General features: G+C 36.2%; 1 protein-coding gene across 2 annotated transcripts in view; it reads right to left on the bottom strand.

The window, feature by feature from the left end:
• The window catches only part of disp1 (dispatched homolog 1), a 73,885-nt gene that overhangs the window by 7,923 nt on the left and 46,112 nt on the right, over positions 1-19,850 (bottom strand). For both annotated transcript variants that reach the window (XM_084432675.1, XM_084432674.1), the window contains exons 2-4: positions 15,129-15,585; positions 2,353-2,382; positions 992-1,115 (exon numbers count right to left, since the gene is read on the bottom strand). In XM_084432675.1, coding sequence (XP_084288801.1) covers positions 992-1,115; positions 2,353-2,382; positions 15,129-15,571 — 597 coding nt within the window. In that variant the 5' untranslated portion in view covers positions 15,572-15,585. The remainder of the gene's footprint in view (positions 1-991; positions 1,116-2,352; positions 2,383-15,128; positions 15,586-19,850) is intronic.

The following is a 19,850-nucleotide window of genomic DNA, read 5'->3' as shown; positions in this document are numbered from 1 at the left end:
AAACCATGTTATTGGACAGAATGTTGTGAAGAAGCATCGCAGCATGGTACGTTTTGGAAAATTGTCTATATACTATAAACAGTAGTAAACAGCGAAAACGCTTAAATATGATATTTTGGTGATCAAAGACACAATTATTGATTACAGGGGGATTTTAAGAAACCATATCAATACCGATTAAAATCGAGAAATTAATATTGTCGATCCAGAGCGAGTGTCTACACAGCTCACATGTTTAATTGTAGTAACTTATCCACGTTGTGCGCACAAAATAGACGCTGAACAGTCAAAACGTGCAATCAGACGCGCTAATTAGGCCGCAGTTACACTGAAAGTCTTCATGCCCAATTTTGATTTGCTGACTATATTCAGATTTTACGACCAGCTTACATCATCTTTTAATAGTGACCCATTATCTGACAACCCAAGGTAGACGAACTGACCCGGAAAAAACTGCAATGGATTTGCAATGGACGCAGACGAAATGAAAACTTTTGCTTTCAACACAATCTTTAAAAGGTCAAAACATTGGTCTCTTAAGGCGGAGAAAACAAGAGGAGAGCCCTTATTGCAGCCTGGTCATGTGATCGCGGTGGGTGAGTTGATGTCATTCGTCACCGTCGCTTTTTCAATGACGGGAATATCCCATCTGTCCACTTATATGGCAGACGCAAATGCATGTATCTGATTCATATCAGATTTATTTCCACATATGAATGAGGCCTGAAATCGATCTGAGAATATCAAGATCTATGTGTTTTTTTCCTGCTAACACGTTCGTGGGTCATATCAGATCTGTGCCACATGGGAGGAAACAAATCAGAATTGGGTCACTTGAAGCATGTACTGTAAATGCGGCCTGAAACGCCTGTTTTGGTCACTGATTTCGGCCCTCGAAAAACTATTTAAGCCCATAATCCAAAAAAAGCTGTTTCGGCCAAAATAAAATGTCAATAGCTGAAATTTCGGTGCAAATGTTCCTCACGCTCACCTGCAGTGGATTTGAGAAGTCAGGCAGGTCAGGCACGAGAATACCGACCAGAGCACAAACCACGATGAGAACGGTGCACACCCCCAACACCACCACCGGCCAATCAGCAATGAGCTCTGCATAACTGCAATTGAGAAAGATTCATTTAATCAAGCCTTTAACGCATATTACTATGGAAGCCAGTTTCCGCCACGGAAAAACACTATTTAAAAGACAATTGAGACTATCTCACAACTCTAACTTCTTTTCTCAGAATTGTGAGGTTATAAAGTCAGAATTACGGAATATAAACTCACAATTGCAAGAAAAAAGTCAGAATTGCAGAATATCAACTAACAATTGCGAGTTCATATCTCAGAATTTTGACTTTTCTGGCAATTCAGATATTTATATTTATTTTTTATATATTTATATTTATATCTTGCAATTGTGACTTTTTCTTGCAATTGTGACTTTTTTCTTGCAATTGTGAGTTTATATCTTGCAATTCTTACTTTTTTCTTGCAATTGTGACTCTTTTCTTGCAATTGTGACTTTTCTTGCAATTGTGAGTTTATATCTTGCAATTCTTACTTTTTTCTTGCAATTGTGACTTTTCTTGCAATAGTGACTTTTTTCTTGCAATTGTGAGTTTATATCTTGCAATTCTTACTTTTTTCTTGCAATTCTGACTTTTTTCTTGCAATTCTGACTTTTCTTGCAATTGTTAGTTTATATCTTGCAATTCTTACTTTTTTCTTGCAATTGTGAGTTTATATCTTGCAATTGTGACTTTTCTTGCAATAGTGACTTTTTTCTTGCAATTGTGAGTTTATATCTTGCAATTCTTACTTTTTTCTTGCAATTCTGACTTTTTTCTTGCAATTGTGACTTTTCTTGCAATTGTTAGTTTATATCTTGCAATTCTTACTTTTTTCTTGCAATTGTGAGTTTATATCTTGCAATTGTGACTTTTCTTGCAATAGTGACTTTTTTCTTGCAATTGTGAGTTTATATCTTGCAATTGTGAGTTTTTTCTTGCAATTGTGACTTCTTTTCTCAGAATTTTGAGATATAAACTCACAATTGCGAGTCATAAAGCCCAATCCTGAGAAAAATAAATAAATCTGAATTGCGAGATTTAAACTCAATTGCAAGGAAAAAAAGTCAGAATTGTGAAATAAATAGTCACAATTAGCTTTTTTGTTTTTTAATCAATGGCGGAAACAAACTACATCACCACTTAAATTCATGCAAAACAAAGTAATAAAATAATATAATTTTAAATAACTTTGTAATCATTTTTTTTTAAATAAATTTTAGTGTTTTATTTTAGTATCTCATAAATAAAAAAATAAAAAGGAGTTCAACAGTGAGCTTACCTTTTGGGAAACCGAAAAGGCCTCGGAGGGCTGAAAGACACAAGCAAAAAGTATAAATCAATTAGATTTAAGAGCCAAACAGTGGATTAAAAACTACCTGCGTGGAGAGACATGTTTTTTCACGACAGTGTATTTTTAACCAACCGCACACTGTGTTTGAACAGAGAGATCTAGACCACATACACATTCCTGTAGGGAAATCACAGCAGTCTCCAAGTTTCTTCTTGCTGCTGTCTTTGAATCAAAACCATCATGGATGTTCATATTAGAGGCTCTACTACACACAGCTACAACCTTCATGCACATGTAATATACAGATGCGGGATGAGTTGCGCATGCTTTTTTAATACTTTAAATATGAGCAATAATAATGGAGCCTGCCTAAACAAACACCACTAATAACAAATCACAAGGCAGGACATCTTTGAAGGCAACCAATATTGCTATATTAGATAGTGAGCAGTGGGGTCACAGGGCCAAGAGGTGGCTGTAATTTTCTTCCTCGTCGTCGTCTTAAAAGGGAATCCATGGAATGCTATAATTAGTGGTTGCTATGGCACTGGGAGGCACATATGAACAAAAGCCATTGGCAAGAATTTTTCACCACAGGGCGACTTCTAGAGCAGCCGTAAATCCCTTTGAAAGTTCAACGGACACGTTAATACAACAACCAGATGTTGCAAGCACTCAGACTTTGAAGCATCTGCATATTCGGCTCAAGGTGAGTCCCATTAGGCTTAAAAAAAAAAAAAAAAAAAAAACCCGGAGAGGTGCGTGTCCTTCTCCGTGCAATCAGAGAGAAGTACATGCAGACTGACGATAATCAAATAACCAAAGCCAAGAGTAAATAACGAGGACCAGATTTCCTCCGCTTCCTGTGCAAACGTAGCGAGGACAAGGGGAAAAACCAATGCAATGATTTATAAACTGCGCTATCAGCGAACGCTCCATGTTTGGGCCACGGACTGAGGAATTCAAGGGCGTGAATGAGAGATGGTCCAAAGTGGAATAACGTTTATGAGATATCGGGACGGATTATTCCACTGGAGTGCAACAGCTCTTGAATGCTATTTGGGAGTTTCCCCCCTCCCTGTGTGATTTCATATTTGGATGTGTGCAACTTTTGTTCTCTGGTTAGCCAAAAAAAAAAAAAAAAAAAATGAATAAGTGTAGTTCATTTGGTTAGGTTGAATAGTACTGTTCTATAACATCTCAACCACAACAGCCTGGTGTTCTGCATCACACATTTTGTGAGGAAAGGTTATTGTAAGCACTAACAAATGTTTACAGCTAAAAAGGTAAGAAAATATGGGGGTCAAACAACAGTGTGGTGACGGGGTGAAATGGTCGCTGAGGGAGTGAAGGGTCAGAGGTCAAAGGAGGAAGATGGAAAATAGTGTGGAGGCTTGAAAGAGAAAAAAAAAAAAAAACATTCAAGTTCAGTCAAGTACATGCACACTTGATGATCTACGGCCGGACCTTCTCAGCTGTTAACCTTCTGGTGTTCTGCGGTCAATTCTGACATTCTCGAATTTTTTACTTCATCAGAATGGTATGAAACTTTGGCACTTGCTATGTGAACACACACACACACACACACACACACACACACACACACACACACACACACACACACACACACACACACACACACACACAAAGAAAAGGTTTTAAAATGTATTTAAAAGGTTAAATGGTCCTGAATAAAATAGTCACACTTGTGCTCCTCACGGTCAAAAATGAGAGCATTGGGAATTAATGGGAAGCAAATTTCCTCTAGTGGAAGCGTTTGGTACTGCGGCCGAACAACATCTCACTGAAAGCTCATTTCTTGAGATATCAACCTCAAATTTAAAACACTCCTCGTTTAGATTATGGCTTTGATTTTCTCGCAGTTTTAGAGTAAAACGTGTTTTAGAAAAGATATTTTTCATACAAAAATTTAAAACAGCATTTGTTTTATAACAATAAATGTAAAATTCTATAACTTTCACTCAATAAATGTATATATATATATATATATATATATATCTGCCAAGTGTTGTCTTTAAAAAGAGACCAAACTTTCAAGATTTATTGAGTTTAAGTTGGATATTTAATTTTCAGGTCTATGTTCAAAAAGTGAACAAATGGATTATACTGTAACTATTGCATACATTTTATTTAGAACCAGAAAATCCCATAAAAATACAAAATATTAAATAAAAAACATTATTAAACTAAAATATGGTGAATTTATTTCACTGAAATAAAAACAAAACAGAAGAGCACCAGAGGGTTAAGAGAAACCCCCTAAAAAAGTACTGAAATATTTAGATATGTACTTAATATTAGCAAATATTTAGATATAATTATGTAAGCCATCTATAGCATTCAAAAAGTTTGGGTCGGTAAGATATTTATTTTATTTTTTTGAAATTAGCACTTTTATTCAGCAATAATGCATTAAATTTATCAAGTGCTTTCGTTCTTAAAGGAAATGTTTCAAAAAGTATATATTCAATTAGTAAACTACCATTTCAATTTTTTTTTTTTTTTTTTTTTTTTTTTTTTTTATCAAATAAACGCAGCCTTGGTGAGCAGAAGAGACTTTGTTCAAAAACATGCATATAGTGCATATATCATAACGGTTAACATGCAGCACTTCTCATTTAGTGTATAAAACACTGCAAATCAGAGTTATCTTCAGGCTGAAATTCAGCTTTTATTTGGCATTGCTGAAACTATAATCATAGCAACAGCTGAGAACAAACCCAAACGCACACATGTGAATGATGTGCACACGTGTGCAGAAATGGAGAAGGCTCAATCCACGAGGTCTAGAGGTCAACGCCTGATATCTCCACATTCTCTGCTTTGACATATGTGGATATATGGACTCCAGGCTGGATTTCAACACTGTGGCAAACAGTTACAAGCTGTCCAAGAAACATCTTCATTATCTACTGGCCTCCTACCGCAAGTATTCGACAGCTGAAGCGCCAAAATGCAGAACGCAGAATAAAGCACGCTTTGAATAACACGATGCTAACCTGATTAACACATTTCTTGCCACTTATGTGTAACTTAAAATGGGCAAAATGCATCAAAATTGACCAAAATTACCAAATAAAGTACTAAACTCAAGTGTAAAAGATATTGTGTTAACTAACGATTATTTAGCTTTGGTTAACTACAGCACCTCTAATAAATGTCTGCTGATGTAAACGTTAAGCTCTGTTTTTTAGTGCGATATCGTTAAGGCAAGAATGACTAACTAATTGCTCATATTTGAACAAACCATCATGTTATCAAATGTAAGAGTTTAGAGAGTTAAATATGAATGAACACATAAATATATGAATCATAAGGAATTTATCGATTCTGATTCCAGTTTTTAATTACTATAACGGTTCTTTAGTGCTTTTGATGAAGAAATGGTTGAAAAATTGCCATAATCATGGGTTTGATTCCCAGGGAACGCATGAATCAATAGATAAAATGTATACCTTGAATGCAATGCAAGTCACTGTGGATAAAAGTGTCTGAAACCAAAAATCAAACCAAAAATGTATGATGTTAAACCAACTGTAGAGGTTTCAACTCAAAGTCAACATTATCTGGCTAAAACGTCATTGTTTCAAAGAAATAAGTGATTGTTGCACTTTGTTTTTTTTTAAAAACAATTTTAACCAGACAAAAATGTGCCATTTATTCGCTGATTGGCCCCATAGACAAATACTATGTAAGTCAATGGGGTCCGTCAACTGTTTGGTTACAGACATTCTTCAAAATATCTTCTTTTCTGTTCAGCAGAAGAAAGAAACTCATACAGGTTTGGAACAACATGAGGGAGAGTAAATGATGACAACATTTTCATTTTGGGGTGAACTATCCCTTTAAAGGGGTGGTATAATGCCCGTTTCACAAGATGTAAAATAAGTCTCTGATGTCCCCAGAGTGTGTGTGTGAAGTTTTTGCTCAAAATACCCCACAGATATTTTTATATAGCATGTTAAAATTGTCACTTTTTGAGGGTGAGCAAAAACGCACCGTTTTGTGTCTGTTCCTTTAAATACAAATGAGCTGCTGCTCCCGGCACAGGGGGCGGAGCTACAACAGCTTGTGTCCTTTTACCTCTCACACACATGCACTGAAAATTCAGGAATGTGGTGTAGTCTCTACCAGCCGTTTGTTGTAGTCCTTAAAAAGCGATTTCTTTAAAAGCAAATATCTCCCTTTGCTTTGAACTTTGAGCGTTGTAACTTTGCAGATGTTGTTTATGCTCAAACAGCAACATTACACACTAACTAAAGTTAGAAAGGTGAAATAATAATCAACCACCCCTTTAAATACAACATAACACTAAGCAGTGTGTGTTTGATTCACTAAAACGAATTGGCTCACTGTAAGTTTTGAATTTATTGAAAAGAATTGCCTTTTGGAATCGAATTACACTATTCTGTTCCACTATTTATGAAAAAGAAAAAAAGAAAAAAAAGAAAAAAAAATTAATTATTAAAGTTTTAATGACTTAATACAGATTACCAAAACCACTTCTCAATACAGGAATAAAACAGCAAATTAGGAGTTTCTGAACTCCTGAAACGCCTCCATTGTAGTCTTGAGTTTCTTCCGGGAACGAACACGTCACAATATTCCTCATTTAAATAATTCATACGCAGAATAAAGGGGCGGGGCCTGGTTGAGTTAGTGTGTTGAAACTGGCGGTTATGATAAGGGGCGGGACATTTCCCAAACACACTCGAAACGCTCGACCAATCACAACACACTGCTCCAGCCGACCAATCAGAGCACAGTGTGCTTTTCAGAAGGAGGGGCTTCATAGAGACAGGAACTAAATAGAGCGTTACTGACAGACTGGGAAGAGAGGAGCCGCAACAATGGGGAATATGGGGAAAATAATCACCATTCAAGCATGAAAACCTGTTCTAGTTGAGCACAAAAACAACATCAAGACTTTAAAAAAAAAAGAAAAAGAGCATAATAGGTCCTATTTAAAGCCTCAAGATCATTTCATTCAACTCTTAGTGTGTGTGAATAGCAACATAGACTCTGCTTTAATATCAAGCATGTCTAGACATGGGCCAAACTCATTTAGCAAGCGCACCGCAGGCAGAGTTCTCTGTTTGCGTACAACATCCAGATGCAGCTTCAGCACAACATCAGACAGGCAATCCTGCAAAACATCACTTTTACCAAAGCTTGATTGAGATTTCAAAGGCTTGGGCTTGATTCTCTCACTAAATTCAGGTTCGTTTTTTTTTTTTTTTTCAGGCCACAGGATCTAAGAAAGAAAGTTCACGACCCCAGACGCAAAGCCAGACAGTACTGGTGTATTTCCCATGAGTCTTAGCAACACAACACTCGGGGAAAACAACAACGTCACAAGCTCTGCTTAGAAGAGGGTGTGCGACTGGAGGTAGAAAGAAGGTTTTGAGTGTGAATGAGACAGGAAAACTGGACCGGGAAGAGAGGAAATGAAAGGAGAAGGCAGGAAATTTGCAGAGACAGGTAAGATAGCGAGACTTTGAGAGATTTCAAGACAGATAGATGGATTTCTATGGAAAATTCCTAACTGGAACATTTAATGGAAATGAAACTGAAATCTTGACATGGTTAAGTGCAATTAAATAATGGCAGAGGTTGAATTAAATAAATACATGCGCTGCGTGTTTCACAGTGAAGCACGGCACTGTGTTCTTTTACACACGAGCATCTCATGATCCGTTGTGTGTTCTGCGTCTCGGTTCACAATAAAACTTTGCTCTAGACAAACTTATCTTTGCATTTGAGTTTGGGACACTTATAATGTGCATCTTCACAAATTTGTAATCAAAATAAAAGCTTGATGGTTTAAAGTTTGAAAATGAATACTGCCAATAATATTAGTATCGCAATTTTAAAATAGAATTCTTATATTTTCTTAAATAGCCATTTTTGATTTTATTTTACAGTGCAATATTACAATAGTGATATATCTTGTTTTTCTATATTTAGGATTATTATTGGGAAGCTGCTTTGAAACAATCTGTATTTTAAAAAATACTGTAAATTTGACTTTAGTAGTAGTGTATAACAACAATTACAATTATATAACTTTCTTATAATTAGATATAATTATAAATTATATAAATTATCATCATTATATAGTTTTGATATATTAAGACAAATTTTGCAGCCATAAAAAACTAGCAAATCTGTTTTTGTTTTTTTTATCACTTTTTAAAACAGCAATTTTTATCAGAAAAAACATCTGATTTTCACCCAAATCGTGCTGGAGCTCCAAAGAGAGAGAGAGAGAGAAAAGAAAAGAAAAAAAGAGAAGAAAAGATTTTTTTTTTAAATGAAATTCTTGAAGAAAATAGTTCTAAAAATGTCTGGTGGATTCTGATTGGCTGTCATGGCTTTTATCATTCATCAGCTAAAAAAATGTTTTTATTAATTTTAACTATATTGTTTCTCTGTGCGGTTATCGTTATAGTTGTGGTCTGAACTATTTTTAGAACTTTATCTTTATTGTATAGTCCTCCTGTGGTGAAAATCAAGCTTTTAATGTTGTTTATGTGTCTATGTGGTGTTTTTAATGTGCTTTAAGACAAAGCATGTGTAAATTCATAAGTCGACACCATTGCTGAGTATTTCCTCCTTAAAACTGCAGTGAACCAAAGACAGTCTCAAAAACACGCTTTGAAATCGCTGGTGTTTCTGACGTCACAAACTACCTTGTAACCAATCAGATCAACGTGTGATCGTCAACCAGTGGATCTCTGAGCTGAGTGAGTGAGTGGAGGCGGGGCTCATTTGCATATTCATAGAACCACGTATACTAAATGAGGCAAGGGTGTCGAGTTACATTCAAGCTATTTTAAGGCACGAAGAAAACAAATTCAAGGAAACATTTAAATATGTAATTTAAGTGATTAAAGATGAGTTTTAAGGGATACAATTATTGACTACAGGAGGACTTTAATAGTTATCGTCCTCGGTGTGAACGGGCCTTTAACAGGACTTAAACATGAAAATTACAACTTCATTTTCTACCATAAAGCAGATCTCCAGTGTTCATTGAGATCATCTGTTTGAACTCCTTAAACTCCACAAGAACTTCGCTTTGGCCTGATTAAGTTAGATATAAAAATCACCAGTTATTACTTCGATTTCGCTTGAAGTGGAGCCTTAAAACTGCACATCCAGGATGAAAACTGTACGTGCTGCGACGGTTTCCTTGTGAAACATTTTTGAATAAAGCCACGATTTATTAGAAGTGGACCACAAATGTTCAAGGGCAAGTGCTGCAAGGATCTTCTCTTTGATCGGGATAATAATAACTGCACCTGTAGCGTTAGCATCAAATACAAGACGCTCCCAGATCGACTTAATGCATTCCAGCTGTTCCCTCACCCTTCTACAGGCTTCAATCTGTTTAGTAAACGAGAATAAGCAAGCTAGACATCGGCCTAATTTGAGGTTATGACTGGGTCCTGCTTGCTCCGTGTCTTTGATCATGGTTTATGGGATCAGGTGGGCTTTGATCTTCACTGGGCATCTTCACCGGCTCTACGGGTTCCTCACGCACCCGGACCAAGTTAGACACGAAACGACCTGAGATGCATCAACAGAAAATGTTTTATTCATGCTTATTCATGTTTGCATGCAGCTCATACCTCACATTAAATGCAAAACAACATTCAAAGATCTCAAAACCTCTTAACATTGAAGAGAACCTGACAAGACCTCTTAAAAGTAGCTTTAATAGCTCCAGCAACCAGACCCAAAACTTTGACATTTATGCATACACTGGATAATGGAATAAAAATGCGTATGGCACCATTTCGCTAAAAAAAACATCCTTTGGCTGGTGTTAAAGTGCAATTGAGCTGCCAAAAGTAATGTTGAAGCAAGTGGACTGGATCACGAGCACCGAGGGGGTTTGGAAACCCTGGTTCTGCTCGACTGCATGCGTTTCTGAGCAAACTTTAGAGCTAAAGCGAGGCCGGTTCGGGATTAAACGCTTAAACACGTGTTTGTGTATAAATCTTTTCCAGGCCTGTGACACATTCAAAACACAAATGTAGCATTAATAAAGCATTTAAGCATTTAACTCAACTTCCAAAAACAGCAAAAGAAGAAGTGTAGCCTAAGGCTGGACACAAATTAATTTTATATAACGATATATTGAAGATGAGTTTGCTGAACAACACTTTCAATACGTGTATTAACGTAATAATTGTTGTTTTGTAACTCGTATGAGAGTAGGGCTGGGCAATATGGATAAAAATAAAAAAAAAGATCGCAATAAAAATTTTCATGTCAGTCAATATCGATAATTATTAAATCGATAATAATATATTAAATTTAATAATAAATTTCAAATCATTATTTCTTTAGTAAAAGCTGTGGAAACCAGTAAATTGTGGTTTTATAATCAGAACATGACAAACATTTCACAAATTAATATTACATTTTGTCTCTTAGAAATGCACATCTGACACCTTGAGTTGAGAATGATGCAGATGTAAAAAAAAAAAATAAAAAAAATAACAAAAACAGTAATATTTGTAATAGTTGCGATAATTAGAGATTTGAGAAAAAGTAAAAAAAAGTAACTTTTAACGTAAAAAGTAACTAAGTAGTCTAACACAATTACTTCCTTTTTAATGATTTTAGAGTTCAATTCATCTGCGAATCAGTTTAATCTGTCAATTTCACTGATTGTATATCACTGTAATATTGTGAAATATTATTACAATTTAAAAAATAGTTAAAAACAGTAAAATTGTGAAATATTAATACTGTTTTCTATGTGATTATATTGAGAGTAATTTATTCCTGTGATCAAATCTGCATTTTCAGCATCATTACTCCGGTCTTCAGTGTCACATGATCCTTCAGAAATCAGCATAATATGATGATTTGATGATCAAGAAACATTTATGATTATTATCAATGCTGAAAACAGTTGTGTAAAAAAACACTTTGATGAAGATTCTAGTTCAAATAAATGAAATATAACTTTCTATTCATCAAAGAATCATGAAAAAAAAAAAAAAAAATTGTCCACAACTGTTTTCAACATTGATAATAATGAATGAATGTTTTTTTGAGCATCGAATTAGCATATCAGAATGATTTCCGTATGCATTTAGTCTAGTTGAGAATTTGCTTGCATTCAGTGATCAGATAAAATGCAGATGTCCGACTCAGAATGCAAGTTCAGAAGATTGAGAGACATGAGCTAAACAGTTGTTGTTCCTGATAACATGTAAAGGCTTCTCAAAACGACACCGTGAAATTGAGAACACAAAGATCATTTTCAGGCTAGCTGGCTGGTCGGGGCTTGCAGCTGTCACACACACACACACACACACAGCTCTGTATGTTTTGTGAGTATCTTCCAGGCCTGGCTGTCCTGCAACAAAGACCTGGAAGCTTCATGTGATTCTTTCAACATCGGGACGAACTGATCAAAGTTTCCGTTTCTGACGTTGATTAAACATCTTCCTGAAAAGGAGCTGAACTATAGCAGACTGAAGCATCTGTTGACTTACGCAGTCTTAACCAGACACGACAGGACAAGTTTCCCCCGTTAAGCACTGCTTCTGTCCTCAGTGAAAGTGGTAACGCTGACAAAATCAGCCAATCAGAACACATCTGACAAACTGAACGTCATTTGCACATCCCGATCTCACACTCGCTGCGTCGCACCTGGCAGGACCTCGGGTCAGGTAAATGAAGCGTGTCGGGAAGGGTCAAACATGTGACATGACCCCAGATGGCTACATGTCAGCTCCCTCTTTCTCAGTCAACAAAAACCATCAATCATTCCCTCGGGAAGATCCGCTGCCGTCAGTCTCGCTGCATCATTCATTCCTGGAAGATCTGCAGGTACTTTGACAGTTAGCGAGGCACAATATGTTTCGCCCAAACCATTGAGGTTACGGGCAATTATTATTATTATTATTATTTGACAAATGTATCAGCTTGAGATGTTAACGGCGATGCTGATAATCTCAACATGCTCAAAAATAAATGTGTCTATTGCTAAAACATAATTATGACTGAATGGCAGATATAACATTATTTTTTACATATTATAAATAATATATTTATAAATATATATATTTACGCCATATCCAATGTTCATAAAAGCTTTTTTGTATGTATATATGTGTGTATGTATGTGTGTGTATGTATGTATGTGTATATATATATATATATACACACACACACACACACACACACACACACACACACACACACACACACACACACACACACACAGAGTATATATATATGCCATGATTTAATGTCAGTAGAAGTAAAAAATATATATATATAACCTAAAAATATATATAAATAGTAAATAAGTAAACATTGATATTAAATCAGCATATATGAATGATTTCTGAAGGATCATGTGACACTGAAGACTGAAGTAATGATGCTAAAAATTCAGCTTTGATCACAGGACTAAATTATATTTTAAAGTGTATTACAATAAAAATTATAATAATTAAAAAATATTAATGTTTTTTTCAGATTTTTTTATCAAATAAATGCGGCCTTGCTGAGCATAAGAGACTTCTAAACATTTTGAACTTTAACATTTAAAACATTAAAAATAGTAATGTTTCTGTATTTTTTAAACAAGCAAATAAAATAAAATAAAGTATTTACATCCTAGGCTCCATGTGAGGGCAAATGAAGCTCAGAATGCTTCCAGCCTCCACAGATCTTCCTCATGCGCTTCCAGTCAAACATCACGACAGCACAATAAGCTGCTCAAAAACAGAAATCAGATCCAGGAAACCTCAGATGCATCGCCCACATGTGCACACGTGCGGAGTTCAGAAGGCTGATGGAGAACCATGGCTGCATCATCCTCAATTATCCTCAATTTAAGCATTTATACATGGCATGGACTTGTTTTTTAGGTATCCACTTGTAGATTATAATTAATATGTATTCCGTGCACATTGTGTTATTTATTTAATGTATGATGTTTTTATGTTGTTTACGTGACTCTACCTCGATAATTGCCCCTCGGGGACAAATAAAGTGTTTCGAAATTGAAATCGAAATGAATCCAGCAGAAATAGACCAAAAAGATGTTGATTACAGTGCAAAAGACCCATGATTCCTTCTTCATCTCTGACTGTCTAAAGCCACCTGCCTCATCAATCAAGTCCAGACCAATACAGCTGTAAATAAGCACATCTTTATGTGTCCTAAATCCTACTTCCACACGCCTTTACTCTACAGTTCAAAAGTGTTATTCAGCAAGGACGCATTAAATTGATCAAAAGTGACAATAAAGACATTTATAATGTTACAAAAGATTTATGTCAAGTAAATGCTGTTCTTTTGAATGTTCTATTCATTTAAGAAATCTGAAAAATAAAATGCATCACTGCTTCCACAAAAATGTGACTGTTTTTAACAGCGATAATAATCAGAAATGTTTCTTGAATTCTGTATTTTCAGCTTCAGAATCATGAATATTGTTATTCTGGTGTCTCTATTGTCCTGTGCTTTGGGTTTCCAGCACTAAGTCCAAGCCTATTCATTTACACACACAATGCAAAACCAAAATAACATTTTAATCAACGGTAAAAAACAGAAAAAAAAGTGTTAACTTTTCGCCATATGTCTTGGAGAATCGCAATAACATCATATCATGAGTTCAGTTTTGCGATATGTATCGAATCGTGGCACGAGGGTACCGTTACACCCCTGATGAACACCAATAATCTGGTTTTTATGTAATAAGTTGTTTTCCACACCAAGTATAGGACTTTGGCTAAAAGAAATGGTAACAAATATGTCGATGGAAAAGATAACTTATATTTTTAAGGGATAAATATACAGTTTATTACCTTTCAGATCGTTTTTAAAAACTGGAGGAGTTGGAAAGATGTTAAAGTAGTGGTTGATTATGATTTCACTTTTCTAACTTTAGTTAGTGTGTAATGTTGCTGTTTGAGCATAAACAACATCTGCAAAGTTACAACGCTCAAAGTTCAAAGCAAAGGGAGATATTTGCTTTTAAAGAAATTGCTTTTTAAGGACTACAACAAACGGCTGGTAGAGACTACACCACATTCCTCCTGGGTTAGTGACATCACCAACCCTAGAATTGACATAAACCCCGCCCCCAGAACACGATTTATAGACTATCATGACAGAATATGCTAATCAATGACTAGAAGATAACTACACATAAGCTACATAAACTCATCGACTAACCATTCAGAAATGTCCTGTTGCTTCTACATGTTGTCACTTCTTCTTGAGTCTCTCCATCATTGTCTGACTCCAGTTTGAACATAAAAGGCTAAACGTTTTTGAAATTTTCAGTGCATGTCTGTGTTGAGTGCAGCTGTTGTAGCTCCGCCCCCTGTGCCGGGAGCAGCAGCTCATTTGCATTTAAAGGAACAGACACAAAACGGTGTGTTTTTGCTCACCCTCAAAAAGTGACAATTTTAACATGCTATATAAAAATATCTGTGGGATATTTTGAGCTAAACCTTCACACACACACTCTGGGGACATCAAAGACTTATTTTACATCTTGTGAAAAGGGCATTATACCACCCCTTTAATAAAAGACTAAGAAAAGAGGTGGTATTGAATATCAATGTTTTCTTTTCTTTTCTTCTTCTATGTTACATGGAAATGTATATGTATGTGTTAAGTTAAAATGTAATAAAAAGTTTTTTAGTTTTTTTTTTTAAAGTAGTTTTCCCCAAATGCAGTGCAGAAGAGATGCTCACCTCAGTGTGGCCATGTTGGGCTGGTTCTGGAGATGCTCCTGCCAGTGATGCTGCATGCAGAAACAGCGCACGCCCTGCACACAGCAGGAGCCCATGTGGGCACTCTGGAAGAGAGCGAGGTCCTGCGGGGTCCCGTTACAGCACACGGCAGGCCGAGGCGAGCAGTAAACGCAACACGCGGGAGGCAGGGAGTTGGGCAACAGAACGGCCAACCTCTGAGAGTCATGTGACGAGGACGAGGAGTTCGGTGAAGATGGACGTGCGCTTCCGTTGGCTTTGAGTCCGCCGTTCTGGCTCGACCGGGTCTGGTCATCGGGGTGTGTGGACGCCGACACTCCCTGGTCCTGGTCCGGGTCTTCATTGGCATTAGTGGCAGGGAAACCTGTGGAGGATCCGCCGTTGCTGAGGGGTCGGAGGTCGGGGAAGCCCTCGCTCAGGGCCATGATCCTTCCTGAATCTGCAGATAAACACACAATCACGGTCAGTCATGCACAGATACACACACCATAACCACTGTGATCAGTAGACTTAACTTAAAAAAATAGAGGAAACCCATTGCCTTAAAATTATTATGTAAATAAACGTCATGCTTAATCAAATCAAGTAATGTGGTTGACATTTGATTGTCAAGTTCACATAACTTATTTTTTTCAATTAAGCATTACGTTTATTTACTTAATAATATTAAGGCAACAGGTTTACTCAATTTAAGTGACTTTTTAGTGTAACTAACTTTTTTAATGTCTTTAGCTTTTATTAATCTTTATTTTATTATTTATTATTCATCATTCAATTTCTTTAATTATTCACATAATGAGTGAATCATTAGATTGATTCAAACCAATAACTCAGGAGTTCGAGACTGAATCATTAAAAAGAATCGACTCAGAGTCACTTGTTCACAAATCTTTTTGACATTTTATATTTTAGCGCATCAAATTTAACTAAATGAAAATGAGAAATGTTGCCTCAAAAAAAAAAAAAAAAAAATTGTACGTTTTTTTTTTCTTCAATTTATTTTAGTTCAAATTTATTTAATTTCAATTCAAGTTTTTTTTAAATAAATTTTTATAAATTTGATTTTTTATGGTTTCATTATTTTTTACTATAATGACGCTGGTGAAAACATAAGAAATATAATTTAGGTTCCACTTAAAATATTTTGCTGTTATTAACTCATTTTCATTAACTCATATTCATTAATGAGAATCAATTAGATTGATTCAAACCAATAACTCAGGAGTTCGAGACTGAATCATTAAAAAGAATCGACTCAGTTGTTCACAAATCTTTTTGACAGCCTTGATTCTGAAAATATTTTCATTTATTTTTTATTTGTTCTTCATTAAAAAGCTTTACCCAAACCAACCAACTCCAAGATGAATAGAATAGAATAGAATAGAAGAATAGAATCGGGCATTTATATAGCGCTTTCATATGTACTACTGTACACCCAAAGCGCTTTACAATCATATCAGGGGATGAAACACAACTTTACAAACTTTGATTTAAAGCAAAAAAATTAATTGTTTGGAAAATTAGAACATGCATTATTTATATGTTATTAAATAATTAAAAGATTGAATAATTATTTTATTAACATGCTTTACGCTATTTAAAAAAAAGAAAAAAAAAAGAAACTAGAACACTTGACGTAGTTTCTACAGGAGGATTGAAGTCTATGAAGAAACTAAATGGGATTCATAGTTCCAGTACATTGTGGTTTGTTATTATAAATTAATCTCAGGGAAATCATTTGGTTGCAGCATTTAAAAAAAGAAAAAGAAAAAAAGAACCACTTCAGACAGCAAACCGGTTCTCGGTTACGTTACCAGCGCTAGAGGAACATCAGGAAGAATGGCTTTGTGAACAAAGTGAATTTCAAAGGCGCTGTCTGATTGAAAAGAACAGGTTCAAACACATTGGACAGACAGCAGAGAGTCTACGTTTCATGGTATGCTTGAATTTCAGCCCCCATGGCCAGGAAACTGTTGCAGAGGAATGACATGGGCCGATATTAAATGTTGCATTGGATGTTTTAAAGTTCACGCCATCCATATCACAGTAAAATAAGACCCAAGCGTATTAACTCAGGTAAACGCACAGTTGTGATACTGGAACTTTGCCCAGACTCACACACACACACACTGACGCCATGGTCAGCGCTTTCTGTGAAGTAAATCACCCACGCTCTTACGTGACAGGTGGAGACCTGCAAAACTCCATCGGAAACTGAAGATCGTCTCAAACCTCAGGGCGAAACTTCGCAAGAAACGACCCTACGCGCATCCAAAATAAGTGCATGAAAGATCTCATTTGATGCAGCGGTGAGCAGGTTTCCCCACTGACTGTCCTGTGTGTGTGTGTGCTGTAAACACAGTGTCCAAAATACCTTCTCACACCAACAAATCTGGTTGTGTTCGCAGTTGAACCGCATCCATTTAAAAAGCAGGCAGATAGAGAGGGCTTTCTGAAAAGGGAAACCCGAGGGAGGGAGAACAGATGCAGCACTGTGTGTGTGAACGGTGAACGCTCAGAGCGATGATCACGGGTGCACAGAACGCTTTTTGCTCTGGTTCTCCAGGTACTCACACTTTACAAGCTGTAGGACTAAATTGAGATTTATACATCATCTGAAAGCTGAATAAATAAGCTTTCCATTGATGTATAGTTTGTTAGGATAGGACAATATTTGGCAGAGATACGACTATCAGAAAATCCCAAAAAAATCTAAACATTGAGAAAATCGCCTTTAAAGTTGTGCATTTATGTTCATGATTGTGCTGCATTCACTCACAACAATAAATGTTTTATATATTTACGGTAGGAAATTTACTAAATATCTTCATGGAACATGATCTTTACTTAATATCCTAATGATTTTTGGCATAAAAGCAAAATCGATAATTTTGACCCGTACAATGTATTGTTGGCTATTGCCTCAGATATACCCGTGCGACATGTGACTGGTTTTGTGGTCCAGGGACACATATGTAAAATAACACTATTTGTTCACTGTAGAAATTAAATAGGTTCATCTTTGTCAAAGCTGTATTTTATTTTATTAACATTAATGACAACATGCAGTAGGAATATTAGGCTGCTGTCACTTTAAGACCGAATGCATGGGCAGAATATACATCCGGTTTCTTTCTCAACTGTTCACTTGTGACATAAACGAGAGAATTCTGGCCAAGACTGGAATTTTGACATAATTTTGTGCGTATTTGTCCATTTGAGCGCAAGTAAACGCGAAAGAGGAATAAATACGGTGTTCGAGCGATGTCTAAAACGCGCCTCTCTCTCTCTCTCTCTCTGAGTCACCATTTTCGCCACTACTTGTGTGTTTTAAAATCATCTGAATGTGTAAACTGGCAAGACAAAACACTTCCAATTGATAAACTTTCACTCTATGATGGATAAATCACATGCGTGTCAAATCGTGTGGCCTGGTCCATGCGGATCATGGATCAACTGCGATCCATTCCACCCCTAATAAATTAATGAACACACTTATAACCCTATGGAAACTTGTTTCCACCACAGAATAAAACGGTTTAAAAGACAATTGTGACTTTATATCTCACAATTCTGACTATTTCTCAGAATTGCGAGATATAAAGTCAGAATTGCGTGATATGAAGTCAGAATTGGGCGACAAAGTCAGAATTGCGAGATATAAAGTCAGAATTGCGTGACAAAGTCAGAATTGCGTGACAAAGTCAGAATTGCGTGACAAAGTCAGAATTGCGTGACAAAGTCAGAATTGCGAGATATAAAGTCAGAATTGCGAGATATAAAGTCAGAATTGCGTGATATGAAGTCAGAATTGGGCGACAAAGTCAGAATTGCGAGATATAAAGTCAGAATTGCGTGACAAAGTCAGAATTGCGTGACAAAGTCAGAATTGCGAGATATAAAGTCAGAATTGCGTGTTATAAAGTCAGAATTGGGCGACAAAGTCAGAATTGCGAGATATAAAGTCAGAATTGCGTGACAAAGTCAGAATTGCGTGACAAAGTCAGAATTGCGTGACAAAGTCAGAATTGCGAGATATAAAGTCAGAATTGGGCGACAAAGTCAGAATTGCGTGATATAAAGTCAGAATTGCGTGACAAAGTCAGAATTGCGTGACAAAGTCAGAATTGCGAGATATAAAGTCAGAATTGGGCGACAAAGTCAGAATTGCGAGATATAAAGTCAGAATTGGGCGACAAAGTCAGAATTGCGAGATATAAAGTCAGAATTGGGCGACAAAGTCAGAATTGCGTGATATAAAGTCAGAATTGCGTGACAAAGTCAGAATTGCGTGACAAAGTCAGAATTGCGAGATATAAAGTCAGAATTGGGCGACAAAGTCAGAATTGCGAGATATAAAGTCAGAATTGGGCGACAAAGTCAGAATTGCGAGATATAAAGTCAGAATTGCGTGACAAAGTCAGAATTGCGTGACAAAGTCAGAATTGCGAGATATAAAGTCAGAATTGGGCGACAAAGTCAGAATTGCGAGATATAAAGTCAGAATTGGGCGACAAAGTCAGAATTGCGTGATATAAAGTCAGAATTGCGTGACAAAGTCAGAATTGCGTGACAAAGTCAGAATTGCGAGATATAAAGTCAGAATTGGGCGACAAAGTCAGAATTGCGTGATATAAAGTCAGAATTGCGTGACAAAGTCAGAATTGCGTGACAAAGTCAGAATTGCGAGATATAAAGTCAGAA

This window comes from Rutilus rutilus, assembly GCF_951802725.1.
Source record: "Rutilus rutilus genome assembly, chromosome: 15".
Taxonomy (NCBI): domain Eukaryota; kingdom Metazoa; phylum Chordata; class Actinopteri; order Cypriniformes; family Leuciscidae; genus Rutilus; species Rutilus rutilus.
The sequence above is the reverse complement of the archived record's forward strand: the minus strand, read 5'-3'. Positions and strand labels throughout refer to the sequence as shown.